Source organism: Symphalangus syndactylus, chromosome 10 (assembly GCF_028878055.3).
Source record: "Symphalangus syndactylus isolate Jambi chromosome 10, NHGRI_mSymSyn1-v2.1_pri, whole genome shotgun sequence".
NCBI lineage: Eukaryota > Metazoa > Chordata > Mammalia > Primates > Hylobatidae > Symphalangus > Symphalangus syndactylus.
This window is the reverse complement of record NC_072432.2, coordinates 125556311-125582748: the sequence shown is the minus strand read 5'-3', so window position 1 is coordinate 125582748 and position 26438 is coordinate 125556311. Positions and strand designations below refer to the sequence as shown.

Sequence of the window (26438 nt, the reverse complement as noted above, 5' to 3'; positions counted from 1 at the left end):
TGCCTACATTCTGGATTCTTTTGGGAATTTACTGCAGAGGCTTTTGAAAAAATATTTAGAAGAAAGAGATGAGAACATGGAATATTTTCCTTAATAAAATGTACTTTTGTAAACAGGGCTATATACAGTGAATTATTAGTCAATTGTTGAAAAGTAGCCAGCTTTATGCTTAGTAAAACCAAAAATAAATAAAGCTGTCCATTTCTTCTTTTTTTCTAATACCTCACTTTTTCTAAAGCGACAAACACTGACATCTATTGGTATTTTGGTAGCTCGCTTTTTTTTTAACCCATTAAAACATATGCAAGGACCCACACAAGTGCAGACATGCACAAAATTAGGAGGAATCCAAAATATCACTCGTTTCTTCAAGAAAACTTCATTGTATGTAACTTAGTGGCATATTTTTTATCTGGTAAAAGAAATCCGTTTTCAAGCTTATACTATCTGATCTAATTTTTTGTTTTTTCTATTTGTCAAGAGGGAGAGCTCCAGGGTTAACTAAACTACCAGAAGTTCACTCATTCGCGTCTTTGAGCAAATAAAGTGACTCACCCAAAATACTGGCATTTGGTTTGTTTTCATCTATCATAACAGAATGATGATAAACTATCAGTACTGTTCAAATCGAATTTAACTTGTTACTTGGAGAATGCTAACAGAACATTGATTTGGTAAGAATCTATCACACTTCCAGAACTTTAAACACCACCTATAGCCATTCTAGAAAGGCTGAGGAGGAAATAAAAAACTAGAAACGTGGATTTAATATATTCCTTATTTTGTTCATATTTAGAAACACCTGCACTCAATTCTATGAACATTGCTGGCAATATATTGTTATGCTCGATAAAAAGATAGTGAGGGGCATGTTGGTGCACACTTTTGTTTTTCAATTGCTGCAATTTATATGAGTCTCAGAAGATTATGTATTCTATACAATAAAGTGAGGTTTAAGCATCAACTCTTAAGTGTTGCCAGAAAAAAGAGTCATGTTTCAAAATCTTCTCATAGCTTGAAACCTCAACATTTTTCTGCCAGAGATAAAATTATGTTGCACCTCACTCTACTTTCAATATTTAGATTGAGTTCAGTACTGTTTTCATAATATATATATGCAGTTTTGGAATTTGACACTCTTATCCACTTTTCTCTAGTTTTACAGGTAGTACATATTAATATTTATACCCACTGTAATCTGAGGTCAGCTTTGGATATTTTTTACCATAAAAGGTAAATTTTGGAAATTATATCAAATATCTTTGCAAAGACACAGATAATTCATTTCTTAAGTAGTTTTATAAAGACAGCTAATATTACTGGGCCCTTATTACATGTTGGTTGATGTTCAGAGTGCTTTTCATGGATTATTTCCTTTAAGCTTCACGAAACCCTCACGATAATAATAATACTATTATTATCCCCATATTACAGAAAAAGGAAATGTAGGCACAGAAAGATTAAGTAACTTTCCCATATTTAAGGAACAGCCTAATTAGGATTTAAACCCAGGCAATCTGGCTGAAGAGCTAAGGACTAGGCCATCTGGCATCTTGCTGCCTAATAGCGAGGAATTTTCTTATTTTTGAAAGGACAGATGACAAAATACACAATATACATCTGTTTTACTGCCTGGAACATGGTAAGAATTCAATAAAGAGCAGTTCCCTCATTAATAAACATAAAAGTGTCCAGCACAGCACCTGGCAGGTAGTAGGTATTCAGTGTTCACATGTTTGTCTAATATTTTTTGGTTCCATATATATTTTTTTCTCCTCTTTTTCATTAGTATTATCTGACCATTTCATGGGTATGAGAAGTATTCATGTCTGAATATACAACTTTCTTCCACTCTTCCTGCTATTTTAATTCTGCAAAATAAGTCCTATTTCATTCTGTGAATAATCTTTAATGTTTTTAATAATTACATAGCCTAGGTGGTTACAAGCAACCAGGTTGAAACAGATCACTGGACATTCCTCTTGTTCTGTAAACACAGGCTGCCCTGTTAGGGTCAGGGTACTTTATACCCAAGAATGTTTACAAGCACTTCAGCCTGCAGAGCCACTTAGTGAGGGAAACAGGTGGGTGATGTCATTGGGGAAACACACAGCCTGCTTCTACCCATTTGGGATACTAAGTTTCTCAATGTTTCCATCACCTAGACTCACAAATGCCCCTCCTAACAGGAGTGAAGGGAGACAGGATAGTTCTAGAATCTGGCTAGGCATGATAGTGAATTTTTTCCAGGTTATTTAAGAGGAAAAAGAAAAAAGATAGAATTCCGTGCAGAGGTGCAGAGTAAGAACAATATATCAACAAATAGAGAATCACAAAGGAAGCTTAGAGTCAAATACCAATTGGCCAAAAATTTAAAAAAAAAAAAAAAAGCGGCCAAGCGCCGTGGCTCATGCCCGTAATCCCAGCACTTTGCGGGGGCCGAGGCATGTGGATCACGAGGTCAAGAGATTGACACCATCCTGGCCAACATGGTGAAACCCTGTCTCTACTAAAAATACAAAAATTAGCTGGGCATGTGTGTGTGGCGCATACCCGTAGTCCCAGCTACTCAAGAGTCTGAGGCAGGGGAGTCACCTGAACCCAGGAGGCAGAGGTTGCAGTGAGCCGAGATTGCACCCACCGCACTCCAGCCTGGCGACAGCAAGACTCCATCAAAAAAAAAAAAAAAAAAAAAAAAAAGCTCTGGTTTTGTAATTCAGGCTTCAAGAGAAAAAGTCTGTTGAGCTGAATCAGTATGAAGAGGCTGGATATGGGAGGTCCAGCACACCAAGGAGACCCAGGCTGTTACAGGGCCCTTGGTACATGGATCAGTGATACAGCACCCAAGACTATTCTTAGCTTGCTTATTTTTGAGCAAAGTAAAGGAATCAATGACTCCAAGGCCTTGGGACCTATTAGAGCTATTATTATGGAACAGATAATTCTGTTGAACATCTGCAGCCCCAACAGTGTGCAATTCAACATTTAGTTAATTGTATAAAAATGCGGATGCTCTGAAACAGCCATGTATGTATCGCGTATCAGTCACTCATGCCATGTGAAAGTTAAAGAAGCCTTTTCCCCCTGAAAATTTCCCTCCAACAGATGTGTTTATGCCTGTGCGTACGATATAGCACACAGCGGGGCTGAGTGGCTGAGATCCCACCCCATTATCTCTCCCCTGACTGTCATGAGGCAATGTTAAAACAGCCGAAGAGAGGCTTGGCTATTGTATACGTATCATCAAGGACAGACAGTTGCAGTGGCTGTTTTAAGAAAGGAGTGAAACTTGGAACTGACAGGCACTAAGATGGGAGCAATACAAGAGACACTTGTCCTCCTAAGTCCTAATTTGGGCTGGCGTGGCAAGTGTGAATACTAGAGTTATGGCATCTATAGGTGGTTCCTTTGAGAATGCCTGAAACCTAGAGTGTGGGTTTTTCTCACAAACCATTATGGTCATCAGGTATGAATTCTCCTAAGACAAGGAAAACCACACTGGCACTTACCATTATAAGGAAAATGACAAAGAAGGAAAGAAACACTGATTCTGAAGCATTGTATTTGATGCCATGTGCTTCTATATAGAGCTGATTTCAAGTTGTTGACCATTCCTTTTGAATCAAATAAAGAATACATATTCTTATCTGGTTTAAAAAGCACAAGATGCTTTGAAGGGGGTAAAAAGTCCCTCCCCAAAAAAGATTATAATCTGGTGGAAAACAGAGACAAATACACTAAAAACTAACCTACAGCCAAATTCACTCTAATTTTTCAGGGAAGACAGTTAAGCAAATGTCACTTAAAGATACTGACTTAGGTGGTTTAGAGGGAATCACTGCTGTGCCACTGGAAAGCAGATGAGAGCCACCAAGGAAGGAAGCTCTGGTGCTCTGTGTCAAGAGAGCGTAGCTAATCACAAGACAGCTGCCTACCTAGTAGATGAGATCTGGAGGGCACAGAATGCCTGCCTCCTAAACCCCTCCCCCACTGAACTTGTCAAGTTTCTGTGTTACGGTACTGCTGCTGGGAGCCCTTGACAAAATGCATACCTATTACCTGAACAGGATGCTACTTCAGACCACTGGCCCCTTCTTAATTCATTAGACCATCTACAGAGGACCACAGAAACTTCTGAAGGCAATGAGCAGGGAGACAGGAGAACACAACCACAAACAGTGATAAGAGCCCCCAAAATAACTCTTTACAACGATTTGAGCTAGGTCTGAAATCTCCGTAATTTACTATGATGACCTTAGAAAGGACAGTAGACAAAGTCACGCAGGGAGGTAACTAATCCAGCCCCCCAATTTCCTATCTTGTTGAATAAAGTGCTATGGTCTCTCCCCAAAATATAGGGCGAAAATAAGGAAAAAATCAATACACCCTCATGAGCGGCAATTATCAGTAATTGAAGTGAATATGATCAGCAGGATCTTACTAAAGAAGCAAGCACAAGAATGGCCAGTGGTGAAACAATTACTCTCTGTTCAATTTCTGTTTTGCTCAAAACTCTGCTGAAGGTCTCTGCCAATAACCCAGGTTCTGAAATGCTATCAGTGATACCAGTAAGAGGACCAAGCAAATGTGGTTTGTTTTCTTCCAGCAAGGGACAAATACTTCTACAGTATTACTGTAGCCACAGTATTATCAAGTACTAGTGAGTTAATTCTTCAGAAGTGCTTCATGAAATGTGTGTTGGGGGTACATTCGAAGCGACTTAAGGCATCTGGATCAATTAATTGGGAATTGCAGAGGCAAAAAAATAAGTAAATTCTCCCCCATCTCCTTCCTCCCCTCTTTTATCAGCTGCCAATCACTCATAAACAAGTATTTATTCGACATGTCTCTTTTGTCCAAGGTAATGTCTAAAGCATCAGCGCTTCCTAGGTACATCTAAGGTAAAGCTTTCATTCATGCTCGTGTTCTGATGATGAAATACAAGATTTGTTTCTAGAAAGCTTCAATTGCCATTTTTTTATATAGATAACCAGCAAACAATTGGGTTCAAAAATTCAGATAAACGGTTGTTTTCTGACATCTCTCGGGAAAGTAAATTAACCATATTTATCACAGAGGTCTTGAAAAATAGAACTGTTAAGCCAAAAGTTTGTAGAACTTGTTTGGGGCAGAGCTGATTCCTGGCACTGGACTAGATTTCATCTGCTTCGCTGACCTTTAGGAATCCCTGCCGCTGCTCTGAGTCTCCATAGCACAGGACTGAATGAAGATGAACCGGCGCGCACTCTACATCGCTTGCCCTGTGCCCCAAAACGCCGAAGCTAACTTCCCACGCGGCCTCTTGCTCGACCACCCACTTCTGCGCTGCCAGGCACACCGAGGGGACCGGCTCTCCCTCCAGGCGGCCCGTTCCAGCGTTTCCCGCTAGAGGGCACACGGCCCTCGTGCAAAGCGCTTCTGGCGCGGGGCACGCGCGCACGCAGCCTCGACTCCTATACCCCAGGTCCCACTCCCGGGCTGGGCTCAGCCGCTAAGGTGCTGGGGAGGGGCCGTGCCAGGGAGCGCAGCGCTCCCGGGACCCTGGCAGGGTGCGGCCGGGACCGCTGTCCCTTGCCCTGCGCTCTGGGCGTAGGCGCCCGGTAGGACTCGGCGCCCAGGTGAGCGGCGGCCCCGAGGAGGCGAAGCACCGCGCGACTCCACGGGCGCTCAGAGCGCAGGGCGAAGCGGACGGGAGAGGGAGAGGGGGAGGGAGAGGCCACGGCATCCGAGGAGGAGGAGGAGTAGGAGGAGCAGGAGGAGGATCGCGGGGCCCGGGCCGCGCTGCGCACCCACCTGGGCTCTGGCTGCCCGCCGCGGACTCCGGCTTCTTGCCGGAGCCTCGCTCCTTCTTCTTGCCCTTCCCTTTGCCTCTGCCTTCTTTGCGCTCGGACATGTCGCCGGAGACGGAGCGCTCTACGCGGACGGCTCTCGGCGCAGGCGAGTTTGGTCCAACGGCTCGGATCGGGTTTGGGAAAAGTTTGTCCCTCGAGGGGGGAGAGCGAGCGGCCGCGCTGAGGCGCTCGCGCTGCGCGGGGGCGTCTCCCCTTGCCTGCAGGGAGCGCGGCGCGGACGCGGCGGGCGGTCCCGGCCACCTGGAACGGGCGCTCGCCCTGGCTCTCGGGGCTGCTCCTGTCGCCCCGGGAAGTCGTCGATGGGTCCCGCGGCTGGCGGCTCGCGTCCTGGCCTCTGCCCGGCGCCCTCGCAACCCGATCGGGGAGAGGTTATCACTGTCCTCCTCACGCTCCCATCGTCCGGGCAGCCGCCGCCGCTCAGCTCCTGGCCTCCGCGCGAGCCCGGAGTTCCAACAAGTTTCGGGGAACTCCTCGCCGGCTCTTTTTCAATTGCCCCGCAGCCACCCACCTCCCGCCCGCAGGTTGGAGGCAGGCGCCTCCTTCGCACCCTCCCCTGGCCTCGCCCCCTCCCTCTTCCCCACCACACCCCCACCCCGAGGCGCGGACACGCCACCGGGAGGAGCCTGGGCTCGGCGCTCCCGGGCGCAGCCCCTTTTCCTCCCGCGCTGGCCGGGCGGGGGGCGGCGGCGCTGCTGCCGGGAACCCCCGACAGGGGTCGCTGGACGCTGCACGGAGACCGAGGCGAGCGCCCCGGAGACCCGGGAACCCAGGCGGAGACCCGAGGCTCTCGCTGCCCGCTCCCCTCCGCAGCCAGGCAGCGCTTGGGAGGGCTGCTCCGTCCCCTTCCACGCGGAGAAGGACGGCGCAGAGAAAAGTTTGCAACTCCCACACCTGTGCCCCAAGCAGAGGCTCTGTGGTCAGGAACCCTGGGAGGGGTGCTGGGGGAACGTTGGTGGCTTTGCCAGAAGAGTTCGGGGTTCATTCCTTAACTCACTTAAGTGCAAAAGCCCTATCGCACGTAGGCGAAAATAAACTCTAGGTGGAAGAGCGTTTAAGATAAGACTTCCTTCCAGGTGCACAGGAAGGGCTAAGCGAACCTTAAAGATGCTAGGTTGCGCTCCCCTGCTCGGTCTGCGTCGTGTGTGTGTGTGTGTGTGTTTAGTAAGTGCCTGTTAGAAATCTTCAGCTTTTCCTTAAAAAATAACCTGGCCTCTTCTAAGGGGGTATCCTTAAACTACGTCTCTTACTACGACTTAATTTTCAGAGGAACTGATAAAAAAACACAGTTCGGAGAACGACTGAGAATAATTAAAATTACTGCAGTCGCTGAAAGTCACTCAGTTCTGCCGAGTGGAAAAGCAGGCAGGGAGGGGTAGAATAAAGACACAGAACTGGAGATCCTTAATTCGTGAATGTGGGGTTTCTCAGATTCAAACTTTACTCAGAACTGCGCGTGAAACCTACTCCTTCCCTTGTCCTCCCTCTGGTGGAGAATTCTAAAGAGCAGGGAAATGAGAAGGCATTGACCCCTCAGCTGCAAAGGACAAAAGTTAAAGACCAGGGTAACGCGCACCACGGAAGGATCCAGAATTGTCTACATGTAGAGAAAACATTCTCAGAGTTATACCACAGCTGTGGCTAACTTAGACTCTTAATTTACAGTGAAATACTCTTGTGTTGTGGTCGGGAAGTGGTGAGTTGGAACAATCCATATTCAAAATCTATTGCTTCACTTTAAAAGTGACTTGCTCTTGGTTTTCCATTTTCTGGGGTCAATGCTAACTGAACCATTACCTACACATAGCCTTCTCACGGTATTTTCTAATGGCCACAATTTAAATAAAAGTGAAGTCTGGAGTGTCTCCTTGATATGTAGATGGGAAGGGAGGGAGGGAAATATGTTCACTTTAAAACTGTCCTAAAATCACACCAATTTTATTCTAGTTTAATTTGCACTGTCATAAGAACAAAACTCCGTTGAATGGGTTTAACTGTGAAAAGATATCCTAGCAGTCTTGCCATCATTATTTATAGTTTAAAAGTTTGATGTCCGAATAGCTTCTGATAGCCTTCCTACAAACACCAAATATAAATTTCACTGGGCTATAAAGACAGCAAAAGCAGAGAAAAGATGATGAATATATCTCAGTAGCACTATTAATATTCCACAGAGACGTATGCAAGATGGAGTCTGAACACTGGCTGAAATAACTCTGTTTTCCCAGGAGGGGGCCACTGCTCAGTAAGCAGGAAATAGCAAAATTCAGAGAAGTCCTTTCAAAACAGATATTTTGTCCCAAGGATGTGAGAGAGCATAAGGGCTTAGTATACACTACCACATATTCTCACACATGTCATTATGTTAGAATTGAAGGACTGAAAGCAAAGATGTATTCTGGGATTTTTTTTAAAAAATAAGATTTTCCCCAATTAAAAAAAAACCTCAAAATCCATTTCTATGAAAATATTGTAATTCTGCTACTTTTGATTAGGGTCTGGATGTTTTGCTTCAACAAAACAGCTTACTGGTCATTTTTAGAGTAATTTTTCAGTGAGATAGGGGAAGAGCCTATGATCTTGTGATACATTTTCATTTGAATGAACCTGAAGAGGTAGTTGACAGTCTTCCAAAATTAAGCATACATGACTACAAAAGAGATTACAGATACTATGGTGACTTTAAGATAAAACATAAAAGCAGGATTCCTACAGGAATTTTAGGGCTGAGGAATGAATGAATATGAAGGGAGGGAGGTGAGTATAAGTGAGCATTTAATAATTGTTTTTCCTTGGTTTGATGTGATAGAAGGGAAAAGACAGGACAAAAATTGCAATGATAAATATTGAAGGGACTTTAAGGAAAGATGATGAAATGGCAATTGCATGACAACAATCCTTTCTGGAACCATATCCAGATTCTGGAGTTACATTTTAGTTATCACTTGTAGCTGAATTCTCAGGAAATTCATGGCTCAGTCCAAAAAGGTTTTTTTCTAATATATTGTTAGGTCTTTATGTTATTTAATGTTAACTTTAAGGGGTTTTATTACAATTATTTATGACCAGCTAAAAGATTAACCAAATAAATGTCCATTTCTTGGACATGTTAAATGTTAAAACATTTTTGAGATTTATCAAGAATTTGATATTATCCTTAAATTATTCATCTCTGTGGTCAGGAGTAGCAAATGAATTTCTTCTGCATTTGTAAAAAACCTTGAAACTGACCAGAACAAGGGATGGAGAAAGGAGGAAGAATATTTTTACTTTAAAAAAAAAAAAAACCCCAATTGTATAATTTAGAAATGATGACATATCTTAATGATTTAATTTTATTAATTTGTGTATTGTTCAGGTCTTAGATCATGTATTATATAGGGTTTTATTTGTGTATTGTTCAGGTCTTAGATCATGTATTACATAGGGTATATCAGCTCCCAGGTAACTTGTCAACATAACTCCTGATAAAAAGAGTAGAGATTTTAAAAAACAAACACCTTGGGCATTAAAGAAATGCAAAATTTAGATCTCACATTAAATGACAGCGTAAGAGAAACGCAATCGTGTGCCACTACATTTTTCCTTGGCTAGACTTTTAGAAGCACTCTTAGAATCTACAAAGCTGGCTGAATATATCCTCTCAGTAAATCCCATTTGGGAAGTACTCCAAGAAAATTTTTAAAACATGGAAAAATTAAAGAAGACTAACAAGACAAATTGCATTTTTGGCAAAATATTATGCATATTGACAGTAATGGGACTTTAGAATTCTGCAAATAGTCACTTTTAAATCAAGTAACTTAAGATAATTTAAACAAAGATTACTTTTTTAAAAACTTTGCAACAAAGTTGACATTAATGAAGATGCATGAATGCAAAGAAAATCTCACTCAGCAGAGTCAACTTCAAAACCAACCACTAAATGCATTCATTCACCAAGCATTTACTGAACTAAGTGATAGACAGGCCGGGCGTGGTGGCTCATGCCTGTAATTCTTACACTTTCGGAGGCTGAGATGAGTGGATTGCTTGAGCCCAGGAGTTCAAGACCAGCCTGGGCAACATAAGGAAATCCTGTCTCTACAAAAAAAAAAAAACAAAAGATACAAAAATTAGCCAGGTGTAGTGGTGCTCCCCTGTAGTCCCAAGTACTGGGAGGCTGAGGTGGGAGATCACCTGAGCCCTGGGAGGTTGAGGCTGCAGTGAGCCATAAATGTGCCACTGCACTCCAGCCTGGGTGACGGTGAGACCCTGTCTCATAACAGTAAATAAATAAATAAATAATAAATAAGCTAGGCAGTAGAGAAACAGAAATAAAGTACTGTCTCTGAGCTCATGAACCTAAAATATTGTGAGAAAGGCATAAAAACAAATTAAATATGACAATATGTAAAACAAGGCCAGATGAGTTTTCTGGAACTGAAGCTCATAAAATTTCGGGAATCTTTTAAAAGAAAAATACTACAAAATTAAACTTACAAATTTAGGTAATAAGAAATTAAAGAGGCTCTTGCAAGTCAGAGGCCCTGAAGAGTAAGCTTCCTTAGCTTATGGTAAATTCACTTTTAGTGATTCCAAGCATATTCCAACATCTGCACCATAATTACAGCAATGGTACATGACAATTATATACTATTTTGGAGATTAGATAATACTGTTACATAATATCACTATAAATAGGAGACATTAACAAGCAATCAAAAGGAATACACACAAAACTGAGATAAGCAAAGACCATCCTATGAGGGAGGAAATTGAGGTGAAAGGAGGCTTAATAATTCACAGATTTGCGATTGTCCTGTGTGTTCAGTTAGACTCTTAGCATCAACATGCATGTTGAGTTTATTAGGCAAAGCACTTCTGACCAGCAAGACACCCTGGCAAAACTAGAAGTAGTACCCTCCATTTGGCAAATATTTAATAGAATTACTAATTAATCATATTGTCTGCTGTAAAGACAGTTTTATGATAAAATTATGAGTTTAGAATTCAAAGAAAAATGCTAAAAGGCAATGTTCAAACAACATTAAAATCAAATCTATGTTTATGTTTTTCTGCTTGTGTGACTTTTAAAAATTGCTACATACTAATGATTATTATTTATCATTACTATTAATAAGATTACTGTCAGGATCATAGTGTCATGACTGATATCATGGATTAAAAATTGTTAATACTGCTAAATACTATTGCCTAATTTCTTCTTCTGGCCCTGATAAACAGAGCCAACGTCATACATTTCTTCTGTAATAAGGTGGATGTATAAGACAATCATTTTTGAAAATATTTGAATTTCTTATAAGAAGAATACCATCCCACACAACTTTTCAGTTACTTTTTCTGACCTCTGCACTATTTATCCTCCTCAGTCCCCTGGCAACGCAGCCTTAATTTAGATGTGTATATGATGCAAATATATATATACTTATATATGCATATGTGTACATACACATATGCATATATAGACATACATGTGTATAAATCTGTTTATTTTTGTGTCAATATATATGTATCTGGGTATATAATTTCTCATTCTGTTTACTGGAAATGGAAAGCGTTGTCTGTATTTGAATATAAGCCTATAAAAGGCAGAGATTATATAACCTTGTATCCATTTATTTTATATTGCTATCCATTAGAATTCCTAGCTGTACTTTGCATCTGGTAAGCACTAAATACTTTGCATAGAATGAACCTAAATAGAACAGAATGAAGATAAAAAGCCTAGTTCAGTGATTACCATTTTCTCTCAATCAATGACTAATTACCTACTGTGACAATCATTTTGACACCTTCTTTCTATGGCCCACCCATCCCCAAGTCCTGTCATTTTGACTTCAGTCTTCTTTTATGCCTCTTCACTAAGTACTACCCCAATCCAAGTCTTCATCCTTTTTTGTTTTGACTGTAATAAAGCTTTCCACCTGGACTATTGCTTCACCCAATTATCTTGCCACATACTGTAGTCAGAAGAGTCTTTTTGAAATGCAAATTTAACCCAGTCACTTTTTGCTTCCCAGGAGTCTATCCAGTGCCCTTGAAGAAGGAGGCCGTGGGTCACCCCAGCCTTATCTCCCTTTGCTTCCTGCACAAAGGCCTCCTTGCACCATGCCTGCATAGTTTGCATCCTTTGCAGCCTTAGAGCCTTTGCACTAGCTATGTCCTCTGCCTGAATTTTCCCACAACCACCACACTTTGCCTAATTCAGGCTCCAAGGGCTAAATTCAGTTGCTTGGAAAAGCTTTTCCTTACCTTGGCACACTGTTTCATCCCATCCTGTTTTAACCTCTCTTTACACTTTTTGGTGAATAAATAAATATTACTTTAATATGTAAGACTATACATACAGAAGTGTGGGTGTACTTAGGTTTATTCAGTCAAATTTTTGATGATGATGATGATGGTACTAGGCATGACACCTTGATATAACTTCTGTTAAAATAAGCCTTTCCATGAACAAATACGTAAAATAAAAATCTGGACTAATCAGTATAATCTCTCAATACCTTCTCTAAAAGGTGAGGTTATAAAATGATACAATGCCAAGAAGCATAATTACTTTTTTTCCTGAATTTGCTCTGCAAATTTCACCTGTAGATTACATTCATTGGCTTCATTTCCTCCCTTGGATTCTTATGAGGTGTCAGAGGAGCCCATAAAATGGTTGGGTTTTAGCAAAGATATTCTAACAAAGTGATAATGGATGAGAACCTGCTAACACTGCATTGTTAAAAGGGAATTAAAAACCTCTTCTTGTCCTAGGCATAATATAGGTAAGCTTCCTCTCGTCATTAAGATTATTTTTCACTTCACAGATTGATGATAAATCCCCATACAGTCATTTCATCAAGTGACACCCAGTAAACACCTTAGAACTATCTTTGAGCTTTGATTTAATTTCTCTAATATTTTACTATATTCCCATCATCCATATTCATACAGCAAATGCCAAGGCATTTCTCCATACACACTTGGCGCTCATTTCCTGTGAATATTTATTATACAGCCAAGAGAGAGATTCGGATGCTCTGATGGCTTTTGAGAGTGATCCCACAAGAACCTCTTCAACGTTCCTATCGTCTTTCCTTTCAAAAGGCACTTTCTTTGTTATTTTGAAAAGATTCAACCCTGTTAAATTTATAATGATGTTAAAATATAAATTGAATGTCATGAGTGATGAATTAGTACTTCAAATATTTGAACAGCAAGAGTAATTTAATAGGTCAACTCTTTTTTTTTTTTCCTGTATGTTCCATAAGAGACACCTGGTAGAAAGCATTTCCAAAACAGATTATAGTATATAGGAAATTACTTCATAATGTCATCATGATAGCAGGGCTGTATGGAGTGAAACACGGACCCATCATATTCTGTACCTGGCCCAGGCATGTATTGTAATAATATCACAATTACTCTTCTTCCTTCTTTCCCACATAATTCCTTCTAACTTCCTTACTAAATCTTTATGAAAACATCCTCCCTTTTCTTCAGTTCCTCCTCATGTTAGAGTGCAATACTTCATATATCTGACGTGACTGGGGATTTTTAATTTCGAGGTGAAAGCCAAGAGTGAAGTTCTTGGTGGAATGTTACAGTCATCTCCACCCCTGGATCCGGGCCTAGAACTCAAGTTTCTTTGCAACAGTCTAGCTTTCAACACACTATATGTTTGGGAATTTTTGTGTATGTGTGTGTTAAAAGAATCTATGTCTTTCAATTCTCATTCATTTGGGAAAAGAATTTCACAAGTATTAACAACTCGAGAAGGCAAGTCATCTTTTAAAGATGATTTAGCAGAACAATTAGCTAACTTGGTGGAAACCAAATGGATGTCCAACAAATAACTGGTGACCAACCATGCAGAAGATTACATTCTTATGGAAAATGTTGTTTTTCCTGCTTAATCATAAAGACTGGGTTGGCTCCAACTCTTCCCCATAGGTGCAAGATGGAAACCACCTAATTCAAATGGTGCAGGGAGCGCTGATCTTGCCTAGGGTCTTACTCAGCATGTAGGATTCTTTGTCGCCCAGAGAAAAATTCTGGGGGTGATCCTGGGCCTTATTCAATTGAACGCCTAGAATATGTTTGGATCATCATTTGTGAATAATCTCTGTTTGTCCCAGAGTGTGTACTGAAGTCTCTGTGATCCCATAAAGCAGTTATATCCAGGCACAAAAAAAAAATTATTTCAGTACACCTGAGATTTGTGTCTTCAAGTTCTGGTTTTGTAGGTGGAAGAAGAAAGTTACTTTTACTCAGGTGCCTTTTCTCTTGCTTTCGGATTGAATGACTTTTTATTTTTGATGTCGTTGTTTTTTCCAAAAGATAGTCTGACAGAATGACATGGAAATCATTTTCATTTTCATAACAATAAGCAGAGTGCTGAGAGTCAGCAACATACTAGGATTCTTATCAGAGTGTGTTTCTTATGGGTGCTAAATATAGCTCTGTCTCAGAAGCCCAATGTAAAGAATTTAATGTGTATTTTCTCAACTCATTCTTTTTTTCCTTCTTCCCCTCTTCCCTAAGAAACTTTTATTAAAGTCTAATCCATACTCTCCTTCCTTTGGCCTGCCGGTTTACCTGCCCTGCCAATCTCTACTGCTGGGTTACCCCAGTTAACCATTATCTTTCCCCATTCTATCAAAGAAACCATAACAACAACAACAACAACAACAACAAAACCTTTCTTTTGACCCTTCCTTTACTTTCACTACCAAACACTCAGATATTTTTTGTTTATCAGTTCAAGGACTCTGTCTCGTCTCCAACTCCCCACCACTCTAATTAAACTGCTCAAAGTTTACCAGTGCCTTCCTGATTGTCATCTGAACTCTTCTCTTTTTAATCCTTGTTATGCCTAGGGGACATTGATACACACTCATCTTAAAACCTTTTCCTGGGACTCATAATAAAATCTCAGTGGCATGACTTTCTGTGTGTCTTTTTCTTAAATCTCTCTTTTTTTTTTTCCTTAACTTTATCTTAAATGCTGGCCCATGGTCCAACACTTAAAACTATTTTCTTCTTAACTACGTGATAATTCTATAAAAACATCATTCACTTGTCACTACCTCAAATGTTGATAATTCTTTAATGTTTATCTACAGCTGTAAGTTGTTTTCTGAACTGCAAGCCTGTATTTCCAACTACCTGAAACTAAACATGCCCAAAGACAGTTCATTAATCTCCATCCCTTCCCCACAAAAAAAGCCAGACAGAGCTCAAGATCAGAAACTAGGCATCATCCTTCATTTTTCTCCTTACATCTTCCTTTTCTTCTCACCTGCCTCCAGCCACTTGGTGCCCCCAATTCTACAGTGTTCACCTCTGAAGCAGCCTTTATTCTCATCACCTGTCTTGTGTCTTCCCTGACCTGGGTCCTCTTCCTCATTCTTTGACTGGGCTTGTAAATTCTCTTCTTACACAGCGTCAGTTTCAGTTCACACCCCCAGCCATCCCCGCTCCTGTTACCAGAGTTAATCTTCTAAAATAGAGCGATTATCTTGTCATTCCTTCGTGTAACATCTCTATTAGATTCCTGCTGCTATAAAATAGAAACTTCTCCTTAGAGGGCAGCCAGGTCCTTTCCAATCTCATTGCTGCATAAACACTCAATCTGTTTTCTGTCTTCTCCTGTGCGTTCTGGGCACCCTGGCCACACTGAACTATGGTTTTCTAGTCTCTTATATTTTCTTGCCTCTATGACTTTAACTGTGTTTTTCCTACTACTTGGAATTTTCTTCTCCTTTTCTGCCTGCTAAAGTTCCATTCTTCCAGACCCAACTCAAAACTTGCCTCTTCTGTTTTTTTCCTGATGTTCCCAAAGGGAACCAGTGGCTGTGGAATATGTGTATTCCTTCTCTGTATCTTCAGTTTAACACTTGCATTATTATAATTACTTGTTTTCAAGTTTGTCTCTCTGCCATGCAGTAACGATGCCTCAGGAATCATCTCTTTATCTTCCTAAAGTATACAACCACCGTATGTATATTAAAATGAATAGACTATAAACGTATGCAGATAATTCACAATTTACATTTAATTCAGTTTCAGAATGATTGGGCTGCCGTTGAAGGGTTTTGAAATCTTCCCAAATGGAACTTTTTACTCCAACTCAATATACTTTAACAAAGCAACTGTAACTTTTCCAAGCTCTGCAGCTGTATTAGCTATATCTTAATTGATTTGTTCAGCCAAAAGTTACAGTTTGAGGGATTCAAGAACAAGCCAGCTGATTTTTGTCATTACATTTTGATGTCCCAAAATTCACTTTCTCCTACTCTGTGCTTTATTTCCCCATATTTAAAAACATGGTATAATCATATGAACACATGTTACTCATGAACCATCATGGGTTATTATAAGGTTCAATCAATTTCTTGTCTATAAATTCCTTTAGGAATAAAATTTTTATCATCTATAGCCTTGATCTTGATTTCTGAAAAGTTTAATTGTAACTCTTGAAGGGAGAAAGAGTCCCTATATATAGTTGATGTTTTTTGATTGCCCTCTCAGAGGGTGCCTGTCACTCAGCAGCTCCATCCGCCATCCCCCAATCTCTGCCTAAATGTGCTGAGACCCTGTGAGGGTCACTGTCTCAGCTGGGTACAGTGGCTCACACCTGTAATCCCAGCATTTTAGGAGGTCGAGGTAGGTGGATCAGTTGAGGTCAGGAGTTCCAGCCCAACCTGAGCAACATGATGAAACCTTGTCTCTACTAAAAATACAAAAATTAGGTGGGCATGGTGGCACGTGCTTGTTATCACAGGTACTCGGGAGGCTGAAGGAGGAGAATCACTTGAACCCAGGAGGTGGAGGTTGCAGTGAGCTGAGATCGCGCCCCTGCACTCCAGCCTAGGAAACAGAGCAAGACTCTGTCTCAAAAAAGAAAAAAAAAAAAACAAGAGTAACCATCTCCATGAAAGCCTGACAAGGAGAAGCCTGTCCTCGAAAAAGCACTGATGTATCTGACCGAGCTTTGAACTCTGACTCTGCTGCATCTCTGCTATTTCCTCATCTGTAAAATGAGGATTATAATATTGACTGTATCAGTCACCATTGTGAAGATTAAATGAGCTTGTGGAAGTAAAAGTCTCAGCCTGCATAGGCACTAAGAAAATGGCAGCTCTTTAGTTGCCACTCTCCCCTGACTTCCAGCTGCTGCTGCTCCTGCCACCCCAGCACAGGTGTCCCCAGACATCTCTGAATCCAGGCCAGGCTTATTAAAAGAAGCTTCATGCCCAAAGAACAGGTAAATTTTACTATTCAGTAATTAGCGAAAAGGTAATTCTGAATTATCCCTGGCCAATGCCCTTACAGCTACAAAGAATACATGAGCCCAATAAAAATACCATATTTTCATGGATTTGGAGTTTTTGTCACCCTGGTCTGAATTTACCTTCTCTTGTCATCCCTTTCTGGATTTCTGTAGGATGGAAGACACTGAAGCAACTCACTTGGGCAGCAGAAAGGAAGAGGAGGCAAAAGGAAATCTAGTACTCGAATGAGTAGAATCTGACCAGCGTGACAAACAGAATTCTTTTTTTTTTTTTGAGACAGAGTCTCACTGTGCCACTGAGGATGGAATGCAGTGGCGCAATCTGGGCTCACTGCAACCTCCGCCTCCTGGGTTCAAGCAATTCTCCTGCCTCAGCCTCCTGAGTAGCTGGCATGCACCACCACACCTGGCCAATTTTTGTATTTTTAGTAGAGATGGGGTTTCACCATGTTGGCCAGGCTGGTCTTGAACACCTGACCTCAGGCTCAGGTGATCCTCCAGCCTTGGCCTCTCAAAATGCTGGGATTACAGGTGTGAGCCACTGCACCTGGCTGACAAACAGAATTCTTTTTTTTTTTTTTTTTTTGAGACGGAGTCTTGCTCTATCACCCAGGCTGGAGGGCAGTGGCGCATCTCTGCTCACTGCAAACTCCATCTCCTGGGTTCACACCATTCTCCTGCCTCAGCCTCCCGAGTAGCTGGGACTACAGGCACCCACTACCACGCCTGGTTAATTTTTTGTATTTTTTTTATTAGAGACGGGGTTTCACCATGTTAGCCAGGATGGTCTAGATCTTCTGATCTCGTAATCCACCTGCCTCGGCCTCCCAAAGTGCTGGGATTACAGGCATGAGCCACCGTGCCCGGCCCAACAAACAGAATTCTAAGATGACTCCCAAGACTTCTGTCCCCTGGTACACACATGCTGTATGATCCCCTCCCCTTTGAGCACAAGTGAGAATGACTATGATGGGATACCACTCTTGACTAGTTGTTAGTCAGTTGGCTTTGAGCTAATCAAGAGGGAGATTGTTTTGGGTGGGTCTGACCTCATCAGCAGAGTCCTTAAAAAGGGAGTGAAACTTTCCTGAAGAGAAATACTCTCCTACTGGCTTTGAAGAAGTAGCTGTCATATAGTGAGAGGGCCACACATCTAAGACCTTAGGGCAGCCTAAGAGAGAGCTTGGAGCTGCCCCTGGCTGACAGCCAGCAACAAAAGAGACTTCAGTCCTATAGCTACAAAGAATTAATCCTGCCAACAACCTGAATGGACTTGGAAGAGGACTCCACGCTCCAGATTAGGAGACAGCCCAGTCAACACCTTGATTTCAGCCTGGTGAGACCCTAAGAACAGGACTTTGCTATGCTGTGCTCAAACTTCTGACCTACAAAACTGTGAGTTAATAAATGAGTATTGTTTCCAGACACTAAGACTGAATTGTATTGGGCAATGTATTACATGGCAATTGTACGATGTTGCAGTTATAAAATAATTTTAATTGATGCAGTGTCTCAGACAGGAAGGGGCTCAAGGAAAAAAATGATAAATAGGAAGAAAGTTTGGAATGTGTGGTAATGATCTTTGCTCTGCTACTTCCTAGCTCTGTGGATTTGGGCAGGCATTTTATTTCACCAGACCTCACTTTCTTCTCCATCTGAAAAATGAAGAGCTGGTCAATGGGCAAGGCTATCTCCAAGGTGCATTCCAGGCACAAAAAGTACTCTGACATGGTGTTTGACATCCTAGGGGTATAAAATTCTTATTTTTTTGAAAGGCTAAACCAAGGCACATGGGGAAGCAATTGGAAAAAATTCACAAAGAGCAGATGATCAAACCTGATTTGGAAATTCAAGCTCCTCTATTTGTAGATCATCCTGTCTCTAGCCCTTTCTTTGACCATCAGCCAGACTCACAGAACATGGAATGGACACAGAGGAGGTTTATGAGCCTTGTCCATGGGTCCAAGGAGGATCTGAAGAGTTGTGGCTTTTTTTCTATTTTTAGAGGGTCATGGTTTGTTTTCATTTCTCATGGGGAGAATTTTGGTATTTGTTCTCTGCCAAAATAATCAGTAAGATAAAACACCAGGCATGAAGGTGAATGCTATATAAACTTTAATGCACATTTATGGCAGACACAAAGAACTTTTGTATCAGTAATAACAGTTTAACTCAAAAACATATCACAGCCTAAGGATTCATTAGGGAAATATGTACATGTTCCTAAGGAGGTCCATGGTCCTGAAACAGCAAACTTTTTGGCCTGAAAGAAAAGATGTGTTTAAATCTGCTGTTTTTGCTCTAGGACATAAGTTTTTATCTGTTGATCTGTACAAATAACCCAAACAGAAACTCCTTAAGAGACACAAAAACAGGGTAAAATATTTTAAATCTACAAAATCAGCTGGAATAGAATTATAGCTATGCAGTTTAGAAAAAGGTTCCTTTCATCAATATTTACTATCTGATTATGACCAGGTGAATTTATCTCTGTTTCCCAACCTCATTAAAACATATAGCATTTCCGTAAAGCCATTTTAGCTTACGTGTGTTTTTCAGGGAAAATTGCAATGTGTATTAAATAATTCCAAGAAACCAAAGTAATCTAAAATTTTAAAATCCTGAAACAATCTCAATGTTCAAAAACACAGTATGCTTTAACTCAGCCCACAGCCTCTATATGGGCAAAGTAAAATTAATAATAATACAGTGAGCCCAATTTAGATAAATTGAGCCTGAATTCTAAAGGAAACGTTGGAATTGAGATCTGAATCACCCAGATTGGTTTATACATTGATTAAACTGTCTGTTAGAATCAGACATCAATGTTTCTATAGACAGAACTTGAGATCATCAATAAAAGCCATTAATATGCCAATAAAAGCCATAAATAGCCAATAAAAGCCAAGTATCATCACCATTCTGTGGCACTAGGACTCATATTTGATTAGACTTACCTGACTTCAATCACACTTTCCATGTTTTGAAAATATCTATGAACTAAGGTGGAGTTACTGTGAAATTAATAAAACTTAAGCCTCTGAGCCCCATATTGGCAAGAAACCTGTCCGAAGCCTATAACTAATTTTACAGTGGGGATTTACTATTTTTTTAAGAAAATCCCTCCAAATTTTAATCCTATTTAAAGGAGTCTATAAACATAGTTTATAGCTTGAGGAATACAGTAAAGATTCAGACAAGTTTACCAGCTAGAGTTTGCTATCTTGACCTTTGACTAACTAGCTGTTTTTGCTGTTCTTTTTACTTTTCAAGGCATGGATTTATCTTAAGGCATGGTTGTGGAATTACCTATCCTAAATGTTTTAGATCATCTTCCCCTTCCCAGGGCAGACAGCATTTCCTCATTACCATATTTTGAGTATGTGGGTTTATAAAGCTTCTCCAAGGGTTTCTGGGTAAGAAGTATGTGGCTGTTAAAGAGAATGTCCTCTTTCTGTAGTCATGAGTATGACATCTATCTGCTCATTGACACTGTGACAAAAACTGCCAAAATTACAGTTCTATTTCCATACACTTCTTATAGAAATATCTAGAATACAAAAATAATTTGTATTTTTAACATTACTCGTTAGCCTAACCTTTCTGCCTTACAATGAAAACCCTTGAAAATAAAGATCCTGCCTGAATACATTGCTAATATGTCCTTGATCAAAGTGCTATCTACATTTTTGACATTCAATGCATTTAAACTTATACATAAACATCGTAAGTTCTTTGAGGGAAGATTTTCTGTTATTAGAATCGTTATCACTTTCATGGTACTGAATATGGTGCTTTTACCTGGCAGGTACATTGAAATTTTTGGTGGATAATGAATGAATCTATTTTCTATGTTTAGCTGATTAACAGTGTTCAATTTTTATAGGTTTACTTGTTTTCTCTTTTTCATGGCTAAATGTACTATTTTTAGGACAATTAATTTTTGAATAACATTAAGAATTTTAATGGCAATAAAAATAAAATGTGTTCAAAAGAGATTGTCTCAGCTTCTACCTGATCCTAAAACAACCTCTTCTGTGATTATTTTAAAGGAAGAAAATAACACATAGTTGAGGTAATTATTAAAATTAAATTGACTGAAATAAATTAATCTGGACAAAACATTTAACTAGTTGCCCAACGCAGACATAGCCTAAAAAAATTTAAAGGTATTTTATAGCTACATAACTAATTAAATCCATTTTATTGTACTTGAATTTCTAGTTTCACATCCCGATTACATGCTGTTTCCAAACAGAGCAGTTTAAGCTTTTACTAGATCAAGCTCTTAACAGCAGTAATGTTTCTAGTGATGTTGTTGTTGGTAATGACGTCTTCAAATGTTATCATTTTGGGAAATTGCGTATTTCTTCTATTGTTTGTATATAACCATTTATATTATATATACACAGGAAAACATGTTGTTACTCCAAGTGTTATGGACCATAATTATGAAAGATAAAGAAAAAAATGTTAAGCGTAGAAATGGAAGCATTCTTGTTTTTTTCTTTTTTTGGTGAAACATCAGCAAGTCACATCAACATGTAGTAATCTAAGGCATAGGTTATATCTACAAAATCCCAAAACATACAAATGAATATAAAAAAAAAAACAGCAACTTAAGTAAAAGTTTTTTCTACACCTTAGAAATTGTTACAAATTTTGCATTTTAGAAAAATTACACAAATGTATGCAGAAATTATTTTTCTGAAGGCATTTTAAAAATTACAATTTTGACATAATCATGATTAAATCATATCTAGTAATGAAGTAAAGTTTTTGTTGGGAGGCCTTTCACATAAAAACATTTTAAAAGAAATCTCCATGAAATCTCTGTTAATACATGATCAAATTAGCACACTATGAATTATAGGAAAGATTCCCTAAAGAAATAACTTGACTGAAAAAATTGTAATGAAAGTATCATTTTCTAAAATGTCAATTAAAATAAAAATCATATATCTTAAATAAAGCAAATGTTTCCATAAGAGAAATTCTAATACCATTAGAGCAGCTTCATAAACACAGCTGTTTTTATCTTAGCTAGAAAAACACTGTTTCTCTAATTTGGTTTAATTGCATTTCAAGTGAAAACATGTTTTGTTCTCATTAAGTGTCATTTTCATTTCTGATAGGAAGTCATAGGTACTTTGAATTAACAGCACCTTAACTGCAAGGATAGTTTTGGAAAAAAGTATTTTGAAAACACTTATAGCACATACTAGCTTTAATCAGGCAGACAGTAAAATCTGGGGGAATCTTCTGATTTATAAGTAAATGGATATAAGCCAAGTTAGCTTGTGGACATATTTGAAGAATCACTGGTGAACTTTACTTTGGAAAACACAAGCTCTGATTAATCCATAATCCTAGTAAATATTACTTCTTGAAAATCTGGGTGAGTTACTGGCACACTATTGAATCCAGGCTCTGCTTGTCTGGTGTATGTGTGGTCTCCAAAAAAGAGAAGGTTTACTGCCTGCTATGTTAATAGATTATAGATAGAGAAACCATAAATTCTAGTGTGTCAGGGAGCATCCTGGGTTATACTTTTGGTCCAGGTGTAATTACTAATAGCACCTGTGTTCACTCTTAAACATGCTTGTGTTGGCCCATACATTCCAGTTATTCTAGTCATATTTTTATTTAGGAAGTTTCCTGTGTTTGTTCTTGGCTATCACTTATTTAGCTTTGGCTTATATGGTAGGCAGTATACTAAATATTTCGTTTATCCCTCTGTCATTTAACTTTCACGATAACCCTATGAGGTAGAAGTATTATTTTGCGCTTTCTCATTTTATAGATGCATAAACTGAAGTTGAGAATAGCAAAATTCTTTACCTTAAAAAGTTACATAAGACACCCTATACAACACCCTAAGTAATACTAAAAATACCATTTCGAAAGTTGCAAATGTTTTTAGGTATTTGAGCACACAGTATCGTTTTATACTGCCACAATAACATTTTAAAATGGATCTTTCATTCGAATTGCATAGTTTCCCTTTTTAAGATTTTTCTTTTATTACTTTGGCTGAAAATCTTTGGCACAGAAAGTAAGAAACTTTGCTTTTCTTGACCATTTTATCAGAGTAATCTTTCCTCTAAAAGTAATTAATATTTAATTAATTTTTAGGGAAAAAGGAAAAAGAAAGCAGAAAGATATAAATGGACAAAAACAGTGACTTTCTTGGAGGCATTTTAAGTGACTAGAATTTTATTCTCCTTATTTAGGAAAACTCAGCATTTCAGCAGATTACACGGTCTTCTCAATTTCCTTCTCTTTCCTTTTTTCTAGTTTTCTAGAATTTTCATTAGAATTTCGTGGTATTTTCCTGGTTTTCTCATTTCCACTAAATCATGGATAACATCTCTTTCTGTCTTTTCTTTTTCTCTCTTTTCTCTCCTCTCCTTCTCTCTCTCTCTCTTTCTCTCTTTCTCTCTCTCTCTTTCTTTTTTTCTGATGGAGTCTCACTCTGCCACCCATGCTGGAGTGCAGTGGTATAGTCTCTGCTCACTGCAACCTCCGCCTCCCAGGTTCAAGTAATTCTCCTGCCTTAGCCTCCCAAGTAGCTGGAATTACAGCTGCTTGCCACCATGTCTGGCTAATTTTTGTATTTTTTTTTTAATAGAGATGAGGTGTCACCATGTTGGTCAGGCTGGTCCTGAACTCCTGACCTCAGATTATCTGCCTGACTCAGCCTTACAAAGTGCTGGGATTACAGGCACGAGCCACCACACCTGGCCGCATCTTTCAAATACAACTTTTAAGCCCCGAATACCCAATTATTATTAATAGGTAGTTTGTCCTTGGAATATAAGAATCATTATTCACTAGAACAAAATGCCCAGCTTTCACTGTAACCACTTAATACAAAGTATTATTTGTGTATCTGGTTACCAAAAAAACTCCTAATGTGGAATGGGGATGTGACCAGAGAGGAAAGAGAAAGGAATGGAAAGGTAAATCAGTTCTAATTGAGAGACTCAAAGGCAAATAAATCCAATTACAAGATTATCAAAGCCATTTTCAGTCTAGAAATCAAACAATTTATTATTGGAAGTACTGTATGGAAATAGAGTCATGCACCACATAGCAATGTTTCAGTAAACGGTGGACCACATATATGACAGTGGTCCCATAAGATTGTAATGGAGCTGGCCGGGCGCGGTGGCTCACACCTGTAATCCCAGCACTTTGGGAGGCCAAGGCGGGCAGATCACAAGGTCAGGAGATCGAGACCATCCTGGCTAACACGGTGAAACCCCATCTCTACTAAAAAAAATACAAAAAATTAGCCGGGCGTGGTGACGGGCACCTGTAGTCCCAGCTACTCGGGAGGCTGAGGCAGGAGAATGGCATGAACCCGGGAGGTGGAGCTTGCAGTGAGCCGAGATCGCACCACTGCACTCCAGCCTGGGCGACAGAGTGAGACTCCGCCTCAAAAAAAAAAAAAAAAAAAAGATTATAATGGAGCTAAAAAATTCCTATCACCTAGTGACATTGTAGCACAACACATTACTCATGTGTCTGTGGTGATGCTCGTGTAAACAAACCTACTGTGCTGCCAGTGGTATAAAGGGCTAGTCCGTGCAATTATGCACGGTACATAATACTTGATAATGACACTAAATGACTATGTTACTGGTCTATGTATTTACTATCCTTTTTATTGTTCTTTTAAGTGCACTCCTTCTACTTATTTGAAAAAAGTTAACTGTAAAACAGTCTTAGGCAGTTCCTTCAGGAGGTATCCAGAAGAAGGTATTGTTATCACAGAAAGTGATAGCTCTGTGTGTGTTACTGTCCCTGGACTTTTTCCAGTGGGACATGATGTGGAGGTGGAGGACAGTGATATTGATTATCCTGATCCCATGTAGGCCTAGGCTAATGTGTGTGTTTTTAATGTGTGCTTTTAACAAAAATGTTTAGAAAGTAAAATAATAATAATTAATAACTTTAAAACAGAAAAAGCTTATAGAAAAAGAATATGAAGAAAGAATATTTTTGCACAGCTGTACTATGTGTCTGTGTTTTAAAGTAAGTATAACACAAGTCAAAAGTTTTAAAAAATACAAGGTATAGTAATTAGGTTAATTTTGGAAGAAAGAAAAATTGTTAATACATATTTAGTGCAGCCTATGTGAACAGTGTTTATAAAGTCTACAGCCACATACAGTAATGTCCTGGGCCTTCACAGTCACTTACCACTCACTCACTGACTCACCCAGAGCAACTTCCAGTCCTGCAAGCTCCACTCATGAGAAGTGCTCTACATAGGTGCACCATATTTTATTTTCTATACTGCATTTTTCTGTACCTTTTCTATGTTTAGACATGTTTAGATGCATAAATACCATTGTGTTACAATTGCCTACAGTGTTCAGTACAGTAGCAGGCTGTATGGATTTGCAGTCAAGGAGCAATAGGCTGTACCACATAGCCTAGGTGTGCAGTGAACTATACCATCTGGGTCTGTGTAAATATACCCTATGATGTTCACATAGTGACGGGAATTGCCTAATGACACATTTCTCAGAACGTAGCCACACTGTTAAGTGGGGTATGACTGTATATGTTCTGGACTATTCTATAAAGCTATTGTTGTCAAATTTAAGTATCAATCAGTTATTTAGTGGAGGAATTTGGTTCCTATGTTTTTATTCAAATTGAGTCCAGGACTGGAATAGTCATGTAATTCTCCACAATAAAGATCTCAGTGAAACTTTATACAAGAACCAGTCGTGTGTTGAATTAAAGCTACAGTATGTTGTTTTTAATAGGACCTGTATGTATTCTATATATGAGAAGAACCATATGTTGTTTATAATAGGACCTATATGTATTCTATATATGACAAGAACCAAACCCCTTATACATTATGTACTCAGACATCTTACCGCTCCTCTATTATCTACTCTAAGCGGGCAAAGAATGTGGGAAGAAGAGAAGAATTTCTCCGAGAAAGAGTAAAGACGAAAAAGAACCACATAATCACTCATGAACAGAATTGCTATCACTAATTCAGGCTTAAAAATAAACTTCTGTTATACATATATGTACATGCACACATACCTATTGTTGTACTATTCAATAAACTAGATGCTTGCCTTTGAGGTCACCTGAGAAAGCTGACCTCGCAAGTTCAATCCTGTCCAACAACTGGTGCCCATATCCAGCACTTACCACATGCCTGTAACTTGCCTACTGGGCTTTGTACTGGATTGTAGGGAAACAGCGCTAAGTGCAATAAAGCATCACCTTGATTAAGCTTATACTCACATAACAAGTAACCAGACATA

General features: G+C 39.5%; 1 protein-coding gene across 12 annotated transcripts in view; it reads right to left on the bottom strand.

The window, feature by feature from the left end:
- Positions 1-26438, bottom strand: part of NRG1 (neuregulin 1) — a 1142226-nt gene that overhangs the window by 220086 nt on the left and 895702 nt on the right. For 5 of the 12 annotated variants that reach the window (XM_055295919.2, XM_055295918.2, XM_055295920.2 and 2 more), the window contains exon 1: positions 5794-6312. The exons of 4 other annotated variants lie outside the window; for them this stretch is intronic. In XM_055295919.2, the coding sequence (XP_055151894.2) occupies positions 5794-5893 (100 nt within the window). In that variant the 5' untranslated portion in view covers positions 5894-6312. Of the gene's footprint in view, positions 1-5793; positions 6313-26438 lie in introns of those variants that run through there. 3 more of the 12 variants (XM_055295922.2, XM_055295925.2, XM_055295926.2) reach the window with 1 other exon arrangement.